The sequence below is a fragment of the Schistocerca cancellata genome, chromosome 1, assembly GCF_023864275.1.
Source record: "Schistocerca cancellata isolate TAMUIC-IGC-003103 chromosome 1, iqSchCanc2.1, whole genome shotgun sequence".
Classification (NCBI taxonomy): domain Eukaryota; kingdom Metazoa; phylum Arthropoda; class Insecta; order Orthoptera; family Acrididae; genus Schistocerca; species Schistocerca cancellata.
In genome coordinates, this window is record NC_064626.1 from 1,169,950,439 (window position 1) to 1,169,970,418 (window position 19,980).

General features: G+C 41.2%; 1 protein-coding gene across 2 annotated transcripts in view; it reads right to left on the reverse strand.

Moving 5' to 3' along the window:
• LOC126163338 (trypsin delta-like) overlaps positions 1–19,980 on the reverse strand; it is a 122,721-nt gene that overhangs the window by 72,766 nt on the left and 29,975 nt on the right. The window contains exon 7 of one of the 2 annotated variants that reach the window (XM_049920169.1): positions 6,996–7,252. The exons of the other annotated variant lie outside the window; for it this stretch is intronic. Coding sequence (XP_049776126.1) covers positions 7,106–7,252 — 147 coding nt within the window. The 3' untranslated portion in view covers positions 6,996–7,105. Of the gene's footprint in view, positions 1–6,995; positions 7,253–19,980 lie in introns of those variants that run through there. 2 annotated transcript variants of the gene reach the window in all.

A 19,980-nucleotide genomic window follows, 5' to 3' on the forward strand; every position in this document is an offset into this window, starting at 1 on the left:
AATGGGCAACACTCTGAGATGACGATGTTAGACTGCCAATGAATAACACGGACACCACACATGTACTGAGTTAATTAGCGGGAAAATGAATACTTTCATCTGCACAAAACACCTCTCTCGTAAATATGACACAGTTATAAATAGATGTAAAGTGAAATATTCAGTGGAAATAACCTGCTAACCATTGAAGATGCTTAGCAATTGTGGTGGTGCTTTTATTAGTTGTGTGCCTAGTAATCATTACTTGCGTATTACTTTACAATATCTGATCGCTCTGTATAGAACTGTGCTATTGTTAAAACACTGCACATGTCGAAATAAGCCTGTAATGATGTGATTAAATTTTCACTAAACAAAAAACGGTGTATACTCGCTTTATCAAACTGGAAATTACTGTCATCACACGCAAATAAATTTATGCAGTCGTCTAGACTTAAGTGCCACCACAATATTTTTCTGTTGCACGTAACTAAAATTCCACAGTACCTTTTGGTGTTTGCTTCTGCAACACTGCTTCCAATTTCTGGTTATATTTACAGCAAAATAGCTGGTAAAGATTCTTTGGCAGCACTATAAGTTTTTACTCAATTATGTCAGTATTAGAAATTTAGAACATGTTATATTTATAACTAGCTCAAATATATTCACAAAAAGAGAAAGAAGGTCATGACTTTTACAATATGTCATCCTAGTATGAAAACTCTTATACATTGAACTGCACCAATAAAACACATGCTTTAGTCTTTTCAAAGGTGGTGAGCACTACAGTATGATGAATTTGCAGCTTTTAATTATGGCTTAGATGTCGCAGTACTTTCCATCGTCATTCTCGGCCAGCACAATAGATCTTGCTGCAATGTAATGCATGCTGTAAGACTGCATATAACAAACAACTGGCCCACAAAATATGTAGCCATTTCCTCTTCCTTAGGTAAAGGCTGATTAAAAATACTGCACAATTAATAAGCACCCAGATCACAAAGCAAACTTAATAATTGTTTTATTACAGTTCCAGTGTTGAATCACAATGTTTATTTGTAATCAGATCATTAATTTCGGTCGGTAATGACCAACTTCAGAGATAGAAAATGTAACCACATATAGGTAGCCTAAATTACAAAACACTCCAAACTACACAAATGTGAAACAGAAAACAGCTATAAAACAGTTGCACAATGTATCAACACCTGAATAAAAACGAGTTGCATTACGCATATTACGCTGTTACATGTGATATTGCAGTCAGAACTCTTGGTCATTTCGGCTTCGTCAAAGCAATGAATCTGATATGCAAAGAACACCGTTGAAAATAATGTAACACAACAACACGGTGTCTAACAAGAAATTTTTGCAGCATTAATGATGTAATTTAAGTAATGGAGTATGTTTTGTATAATATATTTTGCCAACTCATTCTGTGTTCGAGAACAGCATTCCCCGTGGGGCTGCACTTCTTCGTGACTGTATCACAACTTGAAAACTCAATAAATCCATTTTTCCTAGCAAATTATGTAGATAAAACCTATAGAAAGAAGCAAAGCAAAATCGTTAAGCTTTTTTACTCAAAGTGAAGTAAGTAAATTCACATATCTGATCCAAGAAAATTTATTGTTAGTTTTTATTTGTAAGATACGATTTTGGCGCTTAATTTTATCGCTGACGAAAACTTTCAAAAGTTACTGTGTTAAAAAAAAAGAACTAAGAGCGCTATCTATCGGTTCTTTGGTGTGATACAGAACTAACTGCGCCATCTAATGGTTCTTTGGTGTACTATGCCGTGATGATTAAACATCCTAACTACTAAGCTGAACAGACGATTTTAGATAAAACTTTAAATTACGATATCTCTTTATTCCGTGTTCCGATTTTGAAGAAATAAACTCTGTATGTTGCCCAATCTACGATCAAATTGACTGTGAAAACCCTATGAAAATTCCTCTAGCTGTTTTACCGGTTAGCGTGTTCATGGAAACAGACAGACGCCACAGTGTCACATAAAACTTCAAATAACGATGTCGTTCCGCGTATGGAATCCTGGTCTCCTCTTTAAACTCCAAACCTATGCCCTGCCTATTAATTTTGTCTGTCTGGTCGCTTCGTTCCCCTCACGTCATTCTTCCTAAGTCACTCTCCATGATACCAACTCCCGTATCTTTTATCCCACTGCTGGCGTCCCCCAGGGCTCCGTCCTCTCTCCTCTCCACTATCTCCTGTACACTGCAGATATGCCCAAGCCACTCCCATCTGTCCACTTCCTCCAAAATGCTGACGAAACCGCCTTTGTGGCTCCCTATGCTGCCCTTCAACAGTCCCAACGCACCCTCCAAACCCACCTTGACCAGTTCACCACTTGGTGTAAGCAGTGGCTCCTTCGTATCAACTCTTCCAAATTCAGGCAATCATCATAGACCACACCACATGCTCCTTCCGTCCCCATGATTTCTACCTAACCATTTATGATCATCTCATCCAGCTCACCCCCCACCCTGAAATACCTCGGCCTCACCCTCGACCGTCAGCTTACCTGGACCCCTCATCTCCTGACCATCCAGCAAAAAGCCCATTCCCACCTCTACCTCCTGAAACTCCTGTCTGGCCGGAATCGGCACTGCATCCTTCCACCATCCTCCACCCTACAAATCCCCCATCTGTCCTATCCTCTGTTATGCCCCCCCCCCACTTTTAAAAGGCCCACCAAATCCTAGACTGCCACATGCTCCTCCTTGCCCTTTGCATCCATCTTCCTTCCCCCACACGACTCCAGTATGACCTCATCCCCTTCCCCCACCTCCTCCTTTTCCTCCAACATATCCGCATCCTTTACACTGCAAGCTTGACCCCCCCAACCCTGGTTTCCTCCTTCTCCATCCCCAGACCATTGCCACACCTCTATCGCTGTATCCCTCCCTGTCTGCACCTTCACACCCTCCATCTCTTTCATCAGGACAATTTCCAGCACCTCCTCCTCCCAGATGTTAAGCTTCGCTGTGGCATCTACACTTTTCTAGCAACTGTAGCCTGGCCTTGTCTTTCTCTCCCCCCCCCCACACACACACACACCAGGGCCCCTCTTTTCCTCACCCCTCCTTCTGTGAGAGTGGATGTTCTTCCTTCTCCCCCCCCCTGAGTCTCTGCACCCCCTCCTTGACTGTTTTCCCTCCCACATCCTTCCTTTCCCAGCCCCCCCTTGGGCGTGCCCCCCACACTCCCCCCCCTTTCCTTCCAGTCTCTCTCGTCTCCATCTCCTTGGCAGATCCTCTCAGTTTTTTCATCGTCATCATGCATCACCAGTGTTGTGTTTGGTACTGTTCTCCTGTGACGTCAAGAGCTGTGATTTTAATCGCATGCTGGACTTGTACATAGTGCTATTTTCAGTGCTTGTTCTGTGCTACGCCACCCAATCTCTACTTTTATGCTCTGGCCGTCCTTCGCCATGTATTTCTTTTAATCGTCACATTGTGTGATTTTTATCACCATTCTTACAGTCACCCTATTTTTATACGCTATCTTCTATTATGTTTCCCCTTTTATATGCCTGTTTCGCCGTATTTCTTCCTTTATGTTGTTTTAAATGTCTCCAAGTTCTGTACTTACTGTCTGTCTCTCGATAGAAGAGCGGTGCCTATGCTGCTGCCAGACCACCCCGTGTCGTTTTTCCTACGGTCTGACTATCAAGGAATAAATCGTTTACATTGCCCCTGCTATGCTCAAGTTACCTGTGGGAATCTATATCAGTCTAATAATATTGAAGATTAGTATGCTCAGACAGACAAGGCAGTTTTAAATAAAACTTTAAATCACGATATCTTTTTTTTTTTGTGACCCGTTTTTGATTTCATAAAGCCTATATGTTGCCCCAAGCTACGTTCAAGTTATCTGTCCCATGAATATTTGTCTAGTTGTTTTGGAGAGTAGCGTGTTGAAACACAGAGACACATAGGCTTTAGATTAAATGATAAATTACGATATCTTTTTGTTCTGTGATTGGATTTTGATGAAAAAAGCCTATATGTTCTCCCAAGCTACGCTCGAGTTACCTGTGAAAACTCCTTGAAAATTCATCTATTAGTTTTGAAGATTAGCGTTTTCAAAGAGACAGGTACGATGATTTTATTGATTATTATTCACGTATCACACATCACATTATTATTCACTTACTTTCAAAGAATGAATTGGGAGGTTCTAAAATGATTGGAAAACTAAAAAATAAAAATACCAGGTGTTTGTATGGCGTATCAGAACAAAATGGTCAAACACTGAACTAGATATGAAATCCCACTACCAGTCACAAAATTTGTTGACTATATAAATTATGTAATTAGTAGCAAGTTGCGAGGTCAGACTTCATGATCCGGCTATAGTGGCGGTACAAAAAACATTTAACACTAGTGTACATTGATATTAAAGTTTTCTTTTGTATGGTCTTGGCACGTGCTGTGGTCATTCTGTGGAGAATGAGAATGATAATCTGATAAGGAGCGACGTCTCTTTCTGCGTTGGTCTGCTGTTCATATTGTAAATAATGATTACCTTTTCTTCTTTTGTCATCGCCGTCACCTTATAAATTCTTCAGCATTCTGTTTCTATCGCCCTTTTGAAATTTTTAGCCCTTGTTCACATCTGAAACTCGATATCACAAACAACTCAACTAATGAGTTAATATTTTGTAGAGTGGTTAATACAGACGAGTTAAAATCAGGCGCAGTAGCTCCAGATTTTGATTAAGTCTCGATACACCGACAGATCATGATGATATCTCTTTTCTATGCAGTGAAATTATTTTTATACTCTTATGTTGGACTTTCTATCTTTTGGTGTCTAGAACACCTGTTTATGATAATCACAGTTACAGTCTATAAGTCTACAAAAACTGAAAGCACAATGTGCCGGAGTACGAGTAGAGAATAAGCTACTGAAGAAGCATATAAAACAACTCAGTGTGCGACACATAAGAATAACAATGCAGTTAGAGACATGAGTTCTTGGTTGGGAAAAAAGGGCAATGTAATCCAGTTTCTTATGTGTTTAACAGCAGAAACGTAACGGATCTGTTGAAGAAGCTTTTGAAACTTCAAGCTAGTGGTAAAGTATCATAATATTTTCAGTAAACAAGGAGACTGGTTGAGACACTAAATTTTCATTCAGCTAAGGCACATAGCTAATTACGAAAGTTTGTGAAATTATCTCACCCAGAAACATTTCACTGCAATTACTGAGAAGTTCCTAGTATATAAATAGTGGTCACGTTTTTACAGCTACTAAATTTGGGGAAGAAGCGCTTTATGTCCAATATAAAGCTGCTCCTGAAGCATTATTTTATCTGCAGAATAAATCACTTACCTAAATCTAAATCTTCTGAGAAAAACGGCAAGACAACTATATGCCAAACATATTTTATTTAAACCCACTGTTTTGTGGGGTTACATTAAGGATGTAGTGTTCAGTTCAACAGATCCTGATATATAAGCCCTTATGACACAATTTGCCCTGAGATGACAAAAGTCATGACATATCGAGATGCACATACAGAGATGGCGGTAGCTTAGTGTACAAAAGGTATAAAAGGACAGTTCATTGATAGAGGTGTCATTTGTACTCATACGATTCACATGGAAAGATTTCCGACGTGATTATGGCCGGACGACAGGAATTAATAGACTTTGAATGCGGAATGGTAGTTGCCGCTAGACGCATGGGACATTTCATATCGGAAGTCTTTGGGGAATTCAGTATTCCACTATCCACAGTGTCATCGATAACGCAGTGGGCCATGGCCTTCACTTAACGACCGATACCAGCAGCGATTGCGTAGAGTTGTCAGTGGTAACAGACAAGCAGCACCTCAGAAGTCAATGTAGGATGTAGGACGAATGTATCTGTTAGGACAGTGTGGCGAAATTTGGCGTTAATAGACTATGGCAGCAGACGACCAATGCGAGTGCCTTCGCTATCAGCACGACATCACCATCCGTGCCCCTCCTGGGCTCGTGACCAAATCGGTTGGAACCTAGACGATTCTAAAACCGTGGGATGGTCAGATGAGTCCCTATTTCAGATGACAAGAGCTGATGGTAGGGTTCGAATGGGGTGCAGACCCCACGAAAACCATGGGACCAAATTTTCAACAAGGCACTGTGCAAGCTGGTTGTGGTTCCGTAATGGTGTGAGCTCTATTTACATGGAATGGACTGGATCCTCTGGTGGAACTGAACCAATCACTGACAGCAAATAGCTATTTTCGGCTGTTTGGAGACCTCTTGCAGCCATTTCAATGAGATTTTTATGGATGATAATTTGGTATGCCACGAGGCCATCATTATTCGAAAGTGGTTTGAAGAAGTTCTGGACAGTTCGGGCGAATGATTCGGGTATCCAGATCGCCCGAAATGAATCCCACTGAACACACACGGGACATAATCGAAAGGTCAGTTCGTGCACAACATCCTGAACCGGCAACACTTTCGCAATTATGGACTGCTTGGAGGCAGTATGGCTCAATATTTCGGCAGGGGACATCCAGTGACTTGTTAAGTCCGTGCCACGTCGTGATGCAGCACTACGCACGGCAAAAGGAGGTCCGACAGGATATGAGGAGGTATCGCATGACTTGCGTCGCCTCAAGGGAGAGACGCTGTGGAGTCGGTGATGGAAGAGAGGTTGGCAAACGACATGGAGAGAAACTGAGTACAGCCTAGATCGTCTACGTGTAACGAGAGGAGCACGTGTGGAAGGAAAGTCATAAAAAAAGCATTATGATTTATGCTAGCATTTGCAAAAAATCCTCTTAGCTTGTACCTAGAATGAGTGTCTGCAATTACATGAATACTTCACACTCACCCTGTATTTTTGGTTTCCTTCATGGAAATAATATTACCTCCGATTTTTTTCTGTTTATTACATGTGCACTGAGTAGACGAATTTAAAAGGATACAAAAAGTCATGTAAAGGATCATTTTTATGAAGACAATTTCTTCTGAGTTTTATGGTATTTTTTATTGAGTCACTTCTGAGAATCCATAGTCAGTAACTGTGTGTAACAAATTCCGGTTGGTAATTTGACAACATTAGTGCGTCATGTGATTCAGTGAAGGCCTGGAGCCGCCCGTCAGACGCCGATCTGCTGGTTGATCCAGTCGACGTAGCTGGAGACCCTGGTGTAGACTGTGGGGTAGGGAGGGGTGGCGCAGCGGTACGACCACGACACCAGACCCACGACGACGCCCTCATGCAGCAGGGGGCCTCCAGAGTCGCCCTGGAAGCAACATTTCATAGTATTCAGTTACGGAAAGGTAAACAAAAAGAACTGTTCCCCTCTCAGTAGTTCGCCTGAAACGTTACTGCCAGTTCCGTTTCATGCTGTCTGTCGTTTAGCATCTCAAAGCGGATCATACAGGGTGTTTTTAGAAAAGGATTATACAACTTTGAAAATTCATACAGATTACTTCATAGTACCTACAGAGATGATTGTAGTGTCAATTTGTAGGGAAATACATCACGTTTCGTCTCGCGTTGTTTGCTAGTGCCCAATCGCACCATAAGGAGCGCTAGCGGCAGTTGCGTTAAGATGGCCACCATCACTGGACCCGAGAGTGATAGCTGTGTGTCTTGGTTTGAAGAATCGAAGTCGGCGTCAACAGTTCAGCGTAATATCCTTACCAACCGTGCTAAAGGTCCTCCTAGTAGGCCTAATATGACTGGCATAAATGTTTTGTGGTAACAGGGTGCTCGGTAAGACATGGGAAATTATCGCGTTGTCCAAACACATCTGACGACGTCGTTGACCGAGTGAGACAATGTTTTGTCAACAAGATACATCAGCGACTCGTGTTTGTACCTCCTGTGCTGGCCTCTCTACCTGAACTTAGAGCAAGGATTTGCGCCGCCATTGAGCAATTTACACCTGCAATGCTACAGTGAGTTTGGGAAGAAATTGACTTTCGGTGGGATGTGTGCAGAGTAACTAACATAAACCACGTACAACATCTTTACTTTAAGGTAAAAACCTTGATGTGTTTCCCTACAAAATAACACGAAGCCCAGCTCTATATCGTCTTTCAATAAAATTATATGAATTTTTAAAGTTGTAAAGTCTTTTTTGAAACACCCTGTATATACAAGAGTAACTACCAATCTCACTCTTGTACTACTACGACGAGTGTTTGGAGGAAGGATGTTAGGGATGATATTTTTTTTTAATTTCCCAGTGATACCGTTTTAATCCTCCTTCCATCCTGCAAATCTTACTGAGAGTGGATGGATCAATTTGTTTGTTTCTAAAGTTCCATGGGAATCCAAAGACTAAACCCCCTCCTTCTAGAGCTAAATCAACCTCATAGTACTTTGGTGGTTGTAGCGATAAACTCACGTCGTGTAACCGATATTGCATTGCTTGGTACCCCACTGTCTAGCAGCTGGCAAGGTAGCTAACGATACTACTTCTCCCCTCCCCCCCACCTTAATGAGGATGGGTCCCCCTAAATCTACGAATTATCCGGCACTTTTCTTGTACTCAGCGGCTTGTAAGTATGATGTGGTACCTTCCTTATGATTACACATGCAGTTTGGAGTTAGGCACCAAGTAGTTATTTCATCATGTAGCAACTTTCAATCAGCGTTCGTTTAATGCTGCAATTTAATAGCTATTTCATGGTTACATTTTCAGATGTATTTAATCAGTTTTCATATTCAGGAGGCGTCTCGATGAAGTAGCCTGTGATTTTAAAGTGTTCATTGCTTCAGTGTTGATCTTTTCTTGGTGGCGTTTAAATGAATGCATCACTGCCTTCAGCAATTGCGTTTAGTCATTTCACGGCCTCTTCTCTGCGAGCATTTTGACCCGAATAAAAGAATTTGCAGTGTTGAACATAGAAGTTATAGGTGAAATCTGGCACACGTCTTTAATACTGTATGCAATAAGCAGTACTATGTTTCATATTATCGTACATAAGATTACGAGCTGAACAAATGCGTAACGAATATATCCTAGTTTTGCCTTTATAGAATTTAAGGCGTTCTTCAACAGTTTGTTATCTGATAAGACCCGTTCCTGTACACGGCCTGCTTTCACTGCAGTCAGTTAAATTGTAGTAACTGAACACGCTTAGGTCCTTAGTAACTCTATCTCTGAATCCTAGCATGATAACTTTCCTGAGTCTGCGGTGAATTGCTTCCGTCCCCATTGTTCCAAACAACCCGCCCTATCCACTGTGCATATGAAACAAGCTATGTCTGCGTAGCATCCCCATTTTGAGTATTGTGTGTTATTGTTTTAGGGAACACATAATTAAGTCTATATCATTTTCCTTGTTGTCCATGTAGCTGTTCTTATTTGTAATTTGTAAAGACTGATGAATAACGTGTGTCTTTTATAGACAATAAACGTCCATTCCTTGTGATCATTGACCACTTTCTTTTGTTAATATACCGCATGGATCCAAACCTTACCCCTTAGTGCAATCTAACTTGTTACCAAGATGTAAAAAATGCTACAAAAAGCAAATGAATTTAACTGTTGAGATACATATTAGGTTGCTACATGCACCACCTCATATTCTTTAGCTAATGTGCCAGTGATACTTACCCATTGAGCATAAAATCGATGTTAACGATATCAGTGGCCAAATCCAATTGAAACACACTGTGATACTTTACTTATCGAATTACCAAACGCAAGTTCATTGGTACAGAGGATGACATCGTGTTGTGTCAAACGACCTCCATTGAGACCTCGTTGAATCACTGTTGTAATGACGCAATTCATTCGAAACACCCTGCCCCCCACCCCGTGCTCCATAACCCTTCGACGACCCATTACATGACAAATACACTGAAATACATCCATTGCTAAAAATGTATGTAGTGTATGTTAACTGTAAGTTGGCTGATTAGTTTCCCAGAACTGAATCGGCAGACGTCAGTACGGTTCGTTCAACAGTCTTTTGTTTTTGGTTGCAGCCAACGTTACATAGCAGACAGTCATTTTCGACTGCTAATTTTCTGTTTTGTACTTCACTATATTTTGTACTGTGTTCTTTCCTTGCGGAAAGTATATGTAATTGTTGCAGTTAGGATCTCCATTAAGCATGTTAATTCAGAAGTCGAGTTCAGTTTCGATGCTGAACAATATTTAAAAGATTTTTCATTTCATTATTTGTGCTTTCGTAGAAGGATGAAGCGCAGGTTAAGGTGCGTGCACTGTGGAGATAGGCAGGGTTAGTCACACCTCCCCTCCCCTCCCCTTTGCACGTCCCCTGCGTCGTACAGTTTATGTGGGGCCTGGACTTACTCTGCAGACCTCTTTGGCAATTGGCCAACCTGCAGTTAACAAACAGTATTGTACTGATAAGCATTCAGTAACACCACCAATGACGAAGACAAGATAAATACAAAATATATATATCAATAATACTAAATTTGGATATGATGTACATAGAAGCACAGCAGAAAACTTGGAGAACAAATACTGACAGTGTATTTGCGCCTAATGCTGGAAAGGGTATTTGATCCTCAACATAGAGAGATGTAGCATATTGCATACAGATAAGCTATAACACCGTACGAAGTTTTATTACAGTTTTGGCGATAGCTAGAAATAGTCACAACTTTTAAAATCTCCAGGACTGATTTAAGGTTGTCGTTCGACCCTAAATCACTCCTACATATTTTAACAGTACATACAACTAATTGGAAAAAAGCAGATGCCAGGCACACGCCAGTAGAAGAACCCCAAAAGAGCAGTTAATTTCTCTTTTGTGCCAAACTCTTCATCTCAGCGTAGCATTTGCAAACTTCGTCCTCAATTATTTGTTGGATGTTGTGGCACTATGAACATACAAGTAAAAATTGTTTTCTTTCTGTTCTCTTTCGATCTCCGGTCAGCAGTCTGGCTATGCCATGTGTTGGTCGTCTGGATAACTTCGACGCCTGTAGTAACTTTTTGCAATGACTGGGACATAGTGCCAGGTGCAGGATCCAAGACACCGGTAAGCAAGTTCGCCTAGCAGCTACTACGGCACATGTCTCACAAACAAGTCTGTTCTTGAAACTTCTTGGCAGATTAAAACTGTGTGCCGGACCGATACTCAAACTCGGGACCTTTGCCTTTCGCGGGTAAGTGCTCTACCATCTGAGCTGCCTAAGCACGACTCACGCCCCGTCCTCACATCTTTACTTTGCCAGTACCTCGTCTCCTACCTTCCAAACTTTAGAGAAGTTCTCGTGCGAAACTTGCAGAACTAGCACTCCTGAAAGAAAGGATGTTGTGGAGACATGGCTTAGCCATATCCTGGGGGATGATTCCAGAATGAGATTTTCATTCTACAGCGGAGTGTGCGCCGATGTGAAACTTCCTGGTAGATTAAGTTCGAATCTCGGTCCGGCACACAGTTTTAATCTGCCAGGGAGTTTCATATCAGCGCACACTCCGCTGCAGAGTGAAAATCTCATTCTGAAGTCTGTTCTTTTCGATTATTTTTACATATCGTTTCCTTTCCACACACAGTCTCATTCCTATCAGTGAAATGTATTCAAGTCGATCATCAGTTAGCCTAGTAATACCGAAAACTGCAGATTGTATGTACGTGGCGCGCCAACGTTCAAGGGTAGGTACCGCTGCGGTTCTCCTCTTCCTACTAGCAACGGTCGTTCGATTCAGCACGGAAACCCAGGATCCGTTCGCCTTGAGACTCTCTTCTTTCTTGTTAAAGCTTTTCTCGTATTTGTGTATTTCTTTAGCTTCTTCGAACACGCGGCTGTGATAACTCTTCTCTACATCAAGAATTCCGTTTCGGCGAATTTTACTACGTGGTCGGTCTCACACATCACGTTCTCCGCCATGGCCGATTTCTCCACATGCCCCAACCTGCAATGTCCCTTACGTTCGGTGATCCTGCTGTTCATTGATTTTTCCAGTCCGTGTGTACATGGTGTGCGCTATATTCCCGACGTTGCAAATGGGTCGCTTTTCTCCTTTGCCGTTCTGAGACACACTTTGATATTCTTTGTCGGTTTATAAATAGACTTTATGCCTTGTTTGCGCAGTGTACAGGCGACTCTGTCCGTCAATCCGAGAATGTATCGCAGAAAGGCCGTACCCGACATTTCTTTTTCCGATGTCTCGCTTCATCAAGTGTTTGATTCTGTGACACTCCTTCTTATCACCATCCCCACATCTAGTGGTCAAATGTCTTAGCGTTTGTCTCCAATCAATCTAGAAACAACGATATTTGTGGATTTTAAAATAATAAAGTTCGTTTTAGAGTATCTATACATGTCAACCCCAGGACACATCCCTACCCATTCAGTGATTTCCTTAAATCGCTTCAGGCAAATGCCGGAATGATTCCTGTGAAGGGCACGACCGACTTCCTTCTCCATCGTTCCCTAGTCTGATGGGACACATGGCATCGATGTTTGGTAACCTGCCCCAAATCAAACAACACCCAATCAACCCCTAGGAGTCTTATGGATGGCTAATTCGCACTCGCTATCCGGTAAAACCCTTTAGACGCGCCTGGAACGACACTCTAAACGTCTACACCCGTGGTCAATTCGGGCGAATTGTGGTAAAAGTAGTTGGACATTAGCGATTCCTAAGGTACATGTACCAAATAAGGCCCGATTCCTAAGAAGGTCCATTCTCATTTTCTAGCATAGAAAGTTTGAAAACAGCGCTAAATGTCTTCGGTAGCGACAGCCTCTGACATCTAGTGGCCAAGTAAACAACTATTTCCACACCCGCTCTCGTGCCGGCCATTTTACATTCGGTTGTACTACGGCGTTCAACGAAGAAGGGCTGCTTCTTATTTTCACGGTACGTTTCATCTAATGCAACCGTTTCGGTTATGAAGCATTTTTACTAGTAGATATGCATTTAGGAACAGAAAATTGTGCTGTATTAAGATGGTGGTATTATCTTCCTAATAATAAGTTTCTTTTTAAACAATAAACGCACACCCGTTTTAAACTGGTTGTTCCCATCCGTGGCGCTCCAAACAAGGTCTGGGCGGGCCTTATTAGGCACCCTGCTGTACAGAGCCTTGCATAACGACAAGGCGTAGTTAATTTTAGCGTATACTGGGAAAACTCATGTAACACGTATTTACTATCTCTAAATTAAATCTAAATTATTTTATACATTTTTACTGAGCTATTAGTTGGTCGTTGCAAGAAATGTGAAAAGAAAACATTTTAAATTCCTTCTTGGTAATCTTTGTGATGGGGCGTTCTGCATTTAGATCAATAATTTTTAGTAGCTTTAGTAGCTATAATAGAAGTACAGTAATTTAAAAAAAACATAACACAGTTTTATAGCCCTGATCCAGGAACGTCAGGTTTACTGGAAATGTTTGTTTTTAGATAGGGCCACAGAAAAAACGAGCAACATGGGATGCAGATAATTTAAAACGAGCTGTGGAAGCTGCTGCTGAAGGGATGCCTGTCAGAGCCGCTTCGAGAACACACAGGTTTCCTCGAAGTACGTTACACAATCACGTAAGTTCTGGACAACAACCAAAAGTTTGGGATGAAAAAATTGTTTGGACGAAGCTCAGGAAAGAGAACTTTGCCAAAGAATTTTTCGAAGTTGGGTATCCAATTACAGAAAAAGTGCTCAGAAAATGTTTATATGTATATTGTGAAATGAATATTGTGCAGAATCCTTTTAATGAGATGAAGACATTGGCTGGATGCAAGTGGCTCAAGATCTTCCTACAGAGACACCCAGATATTGCAAGAAGGGAGGCACAACGCTTGAATACTGGAAGAGCTGCAAAGCTAAACAAGATTATTGTAAATGAAATTATTGTAAATCTTTTCAGAAACTGAAAACCGTCAATCCCGAAATGGAGTTATTTGACAAACCCCACCTTATCTATAATATGGACGAAAAGGAATGTCGCCTCTGACTCCACAAGTCTCCTGAAGTTTTGGCGAAGAAAGGTGAGGCACTTTGTTGCCCCAGAACATGGGAATGCAATTGGACAGGTTATTCCTCCTATGATACGTTTCAAAGGAAACCGACACAAGCCAGAATGCGAAGACTATTTGCCACCTGGGACAGCAGTAGAAATGACAGATAAGTGCTCAATGAATACTGCAACATTCATCATATGGATACACCATTTTGCCGAATACAAGCCTGAAAGAGATGTTATTTTGATATTTGGTGAAGCATCATCACATCTGGACCCTAAAATTTGCGAAGTTGCTGAAGAGCACAATATCAGACTTAACAGCTTGCCCAGAAACACAACAAACGAGCTGAAACCCATGGATAAATCAGTATTCACGTCGTTTATATCTCACTGGGATGACAAAGTTCAGCTGTACTAGTCTACACATGAAAGGGAAGAAAACAGAGCAATTAATAGATGTGTTTGAAAAAATTTTCAGCAAGGTGTGGCCAAAAGCAGAATCCCTAGTAAATGTCATGTCTGGGTTCCGTGCAACAGGGACCTTTTGACCCAGAAGCTATTTCAGACACTGCATTTGCTCCCTCTCGTCTATCAGGGCGTCCTGACCCAGAAGAGGACATGACAATTGCCCCTGAAACAGGGAAACTGTCAGAGACACAATCAGGCCCAAAGGCTTCCCGAAATGGGAGACGCCAGTCCACTGATTCCAGTTCATCAGAAAGCGAGGCATATTCAATAAAGGATAGTTCAGGTGACTTCAGTCTTGAAGACAGTGACGCAGCTGAAGATCTGGATTGTTCTTTCAAAGAAATTTTGCAAACCCCGAAGCTGAAAGGAAAAAAAAATCAAACACCACAGACGAAGGAATTAAATTACAAGGTGCAAGTCGTATGTAAGACACTGTTCACGCAAAATCAAAAGAAAAATGGTGCCAACGAAAGCACTGGGTCTAAGAAAGATACAGGTCGCAAAAAATTTCACTGTCAATATAGAATATTCCGAAGAAAAAATGCAAAAATAAAGACTCTGCTGAAGCAAGCAGCAGCTCTGCCTCTAAGAAAGTGTTGAAAGAGGTAGGCTGGTTTTGTCACGTGTGCTGTGAAGACAGGATATTTGACACGATACTTTGCAAAAAATGTGTTAAAAATGTGCATGAAAATTGTGTAGGGTTGACACCCAAAGACAAAGTGCGAAATTTCCTGAGCCCCACCTGTAAAAATGATTTAAATGAGCCAAACCAGTTTCACGAATAATTATTCATGTGCTCATTGAAAATGTAAAGATTAGTATTATTGTTCTCATTACGACATGAAAACTTACTGCTGTCAGAACAATTTTGATTGCTGATTAAATTTAATAATCTGAAGGGTTAATAAGCAGTAAGTACCAACAGTTGTGTATGAAGCGTTTGTAAAAACAAGTAATTATAAAAGTCTGTTTCAGCTCATTCCACTTATTTATAAAATAAAATTACATTACAACTCTTCCAGTATATTCAAACAATTTTCCTGCCATTTACATGACCCACAATGTTAATACGAACAAGATGTGGCAACGTGTCATATTAGGAGCAAGGTCTCCTAACAAGACCCACTTGCAAGATTTAAACATTTTCTTTAAAGCGATGATATTAATTAAATAAACTTTCAATGTTCATTTATTTTTGAACTGAATATAGTTTTAGTATGTTGCACGTACGATCTCTGAATCTTACCACTAACACATATTTATTTGGTACACATACCTTACATCTAAAATACTCTAAAGTGCATGTCACAGCGAATCGCTATTGTTTTGAAGCCCTGTTATGTCGTTTTATGTTATTAGGGTTAACATGTCTTATTATTTGTTCACTAAGTTTACTTACGCCTTGGCTGTGTCATACTTCTTGTCCCGTGTTCATGTAGATGGAAATTTCATAAGGTATGTGCTTACAGCTGTCAAATGTTTGAAGAAATGCATCTCTGAGCTATCAGCTGCACAAATACATCCTCATCCACTACAGGTTTCGGTTAGATAACAATCTTCACAGGAGGAATTGCTGTACAACGATGTATTTGTCTGATACAAATACAAAATTGCATTTTTAGCTCATCTGAGTTTATGGAGCAGTTGCATGAACATATGATTGGGTTTGATTTGAATGCAGTGTATTCTCGACTCATCGTTGTACCATTTTTCCTCCTGTGAATACTGTTATTTAACCGAAACCGGTAGACAATAAAGGTATATGTGTAGAGCTGATGGCTCGGAGACGCATTCCTTCATGGGGAGAATCCAGAAAGACTCCAAATACAACGGTGCAAAATTTCTACGACTGTAGTATGTTTTCCTGCATGGCCATCTCTCTCAGCAACTGTCGTACGGGCTGGTGAGAAAGGGTGTTTCAGGGTAAGTTGCTCTGAAAAATTATCGTTAAGAAAAAATTTCGATACGCTGCGCCGTTTCCGAGTTGATTAGTATCGAAGTTAGCCAATCAGGTGGCTGCGCGCCTAAATTCAAGCGTCCTAAAACCTAAAAAGAGAGTGATTCAAAAATTGGGCATGGGACGGTAGTAAGGATCGAACCCGAGCAAAGGCTGGGCAGTTTCGCTCGCGATCATCAACTCTATGAGAACAACCGACACTGAGTGTACGAGTATCTGGCTGTCCGCTGAAATTTACTCGCACAAGGATCTGATGGGGTAAATTCAACGCTAATTAACTCGGAAAGGTGTAACGTATCGACCTGTTTTTCAACACAATCTACCCTGAAACACTCTTACAAGCATTTCAGAGTGTTAATGACCTCCCTAAGTATTAATTAATATTGGTTTCTCCGCCTTAACCTTACTAAAATTAAGGAATGTTTTCATAGGTTACATATAGCTTTCATTTACGAAATATCTTCTGCGGTCATTGTGGAAATGTCATACCGTGGACCCGATACATATCTACATTTTGTTTTTTTTAGATTAAAAACAATATTTCCTTATGAGAGCAATGTACAATTTACTTAAAATATTTTTGCTTCTTTGCAGCCGCCCCCTACAAGGCAGCAACATGTAAACTTGCAACACAATTACGTCTCGCGGGTAGCCGTTCTTCAAGGCACCGTCCGCCGCAACAGACACACGCTCCTGCAAGCAAAAGCTACAAACCGCGCTCGTCCCACATGTTGGTATTTTATTACTCGGCCACAATGGTATTCAGCTTGGGAGCGAGTTTTTATTGTGATGCTTCACAAGGACACGCTGAACCACTTCACAGTATATGAACAACTTTCTTGAAATCATTCACAGTATGATGCGCCTTCCTTTGTCACCAGTGTACTAACGTCTCTGTTTTTTTTTCTGATAACGGCCACTGGACGCCGAGTGCAGTAATATCGTGATCGGATAGTACACTTTCTGGACAACACGCACGTTCGTTATCCACGGAGTCTCTGGCAGTCGCCACGAGGGGTGCTAAGTCCTCTGCTGGCAGAGCACGTTTCCACGACCTTGCCGCTACAATCGTGGTCACTATTTTCCTAAGGCGTGTCATGTGCTCATACTGTATCCGAACCCCAAGATAGTATTTAGGCCGGCACTCAACCACAGATTGACAATGCCGTCGCGGCTATGGAGCCAGTCCTTGTTTTGAGTTCTCTGGGGCAGGCACTGGCTGCATCCGCAGCCCATCAGTCAGAGCTCTCGTAAGGAATCGTCGTTGCACTGTCACTGAGCAGTGTTTACCATGTAATTCCTATCGAGCTTAGGGCAGTAACTTTACTTCTTCAGACTTTGGCCTTACGCGGACTAAGTGCATATTGTTTCCTTTTACCAAGACTCGTTGTGTTATCAACATCAGAACATTCCAAATGAATCTGGACTTAATCCTTTTGGTTACTAATCATTATTTGCTTTCGTTAAGGGGAGCCGGAGGTGCCTATGCTGCCCATGATAAAATCACTAAGTTTGAGGAACATTTATGAATAAACTACCAAATAGAAAAATTTGAATTTTTTTTACATATAGAGTGGTTTAGTATTGCAGTTATGACAGAGGCATTTTGGAGTATCTTTTCTAGTTTCCTTCCAATTATTTTTTTTATTAATGACCCAATTTTTTTTTACAAATAATTGCTTTATAATTAATCTGAAATGAAACTACTGAACATATTGCCAAATGGCCGTGTTACAATGTAAGTGTGACCACTAGGAGTGCTGTATAAAAATTTCATCTCTCTAGCTTGAGTGGATTTTGAGAAAATGTTCCTTATATTCGAAAAATTCTAATTTACGCGAAATGGCTATCAAAGTTTCTCAATAAATTCCTGCACTATAGGATGGATTATCAGGGTCTTCTTCTTCATCCTCCAAAAGCTTCCTCTTCTGTCTTCTTTTCTGGGCTGTTGTTCCATCATACTTCATATGCCTTTCTCTTCTTTCTGCTCCTCTTATCCTTTCTTTATCAATATTTCTTAGTGCTCCTACAGTGTTCACCCCTGCTGTAAATCCTAATGCCTTCAGAACTTCACACTTCACACTGTTCCCTTCGTTGTAGGTTGCTATTGCATCATACATGCCAAAGTGCAGTGTTTTTATGCTTACAAACACCCTTTTAGGAATCACTTTCCAAATCAAATTGTTTACGTTCTCATAAGGATTCTGCGTCTTTCCGTGTAGACATTTGTGTAACAATTCTGGCTGTGCTAAGTCATGAAAAATTGGTTTTATTGCATTTATCACAGCTGTTGGCAAACCATGTTTGTGATCATAGTCCTTTTTTGCATTATATTTGCACCATGAATCTTTTGGGCACAGGCTGTGTTGAGGGTATTCTTTGGAAGAGGCAGTATGAAGGAACAATGCCCACACTGCTTTTCGCATGTCACTAACATTACTAGTATTTTGCCTTATAGCATACCCATAGTATCTCTGTAGACGTTCAATCACCTCATCAGTAAGCCTGCCTCTCTCTCCTATTGTCTTTCCATCACTGAGCTTACTTGAACCCAAAGTTTGTTTGAGCCTTCGAAGCCGTGCACCCATACGCTTTTGCACATGCCCAATGCATTCCAACTTTTCAACTACAAATTCATTTCCATATGGTTTCAGTTCCTCTATAGTCTTGAAACCTTTGGAGTCACCATCCCCAAGGTAGTATTTGCTAGAAGATGTCACAGGGCTAAGGCCGGCCATGTGTTGCTTAGCAGAAGAACGCACTGTTTCAGTAATTGTAGTATCGCAACTTGGTATTAGTGTTAATTTTCTTTTCCCTACGTTCTTCCTCTTCTTATATACATGGTTACTAAAACGTGGCACCGTAACCAGAACAACACTATACACAAGGAGTATAATACTACCAACAGCCGGCCGAAGTGGCCGTGCGGTTAAAGGCGCTGCAGTCTGGAACCGCAAGACCGCTACGGTCGCAGGTTCGAATCCTGCCTCGGGCATGGATGTTTGTGATGTCCTTAGGTTAGTTAGGTTTAAGTAGTTCTAAGTTCTAGGGGACTAATGACCTCAGCAGTTGAGTCCCATAGTGCTCAGAGCCAACTTGCCAACTACTACCAACAGCAGGCGCAACACTGAACTAATTCGAAACGGTAAACAGCAAAGAGACGATGTTCCGCACTCTTAGCGCTTCATTTGTCACAGAAAACAATGTAGCCAACCCTTGCACACTCGCTGTATGCGTAACATAAGGCGCTGTATGCGTAACAGGCCGAGAAAATCCCAAGCAGTTCGCCAGGAAGTCACGAGAGGGTGTTAGATGCATTCAGCGGCCGCCCATTTCCTCTGCAGGCTTGGGGGAAAATGGAAATAACTCCACTTCTAGGGCGAGTAGAACAATAATTCAAAGTTTACATTAAAGAGGAATGTTCCAATTAATTTTCAGTAGCAAAAAAAATCGTAATATTTTGGATTTGACCACCTCCGGCTCCCCTTAATAGGACTGAAAGTGTCAGTCGAGCTTTCATTTATATGTAGCTGAAACAGCACGAAGGAGTTTTGTGTTCTTGAATAGTCAAATAAAACAATTCTACATTTTTTACCTGTTCCTTTGCTCCTCCGCCAGCGCAAGACGTATCACTCTTGCTTA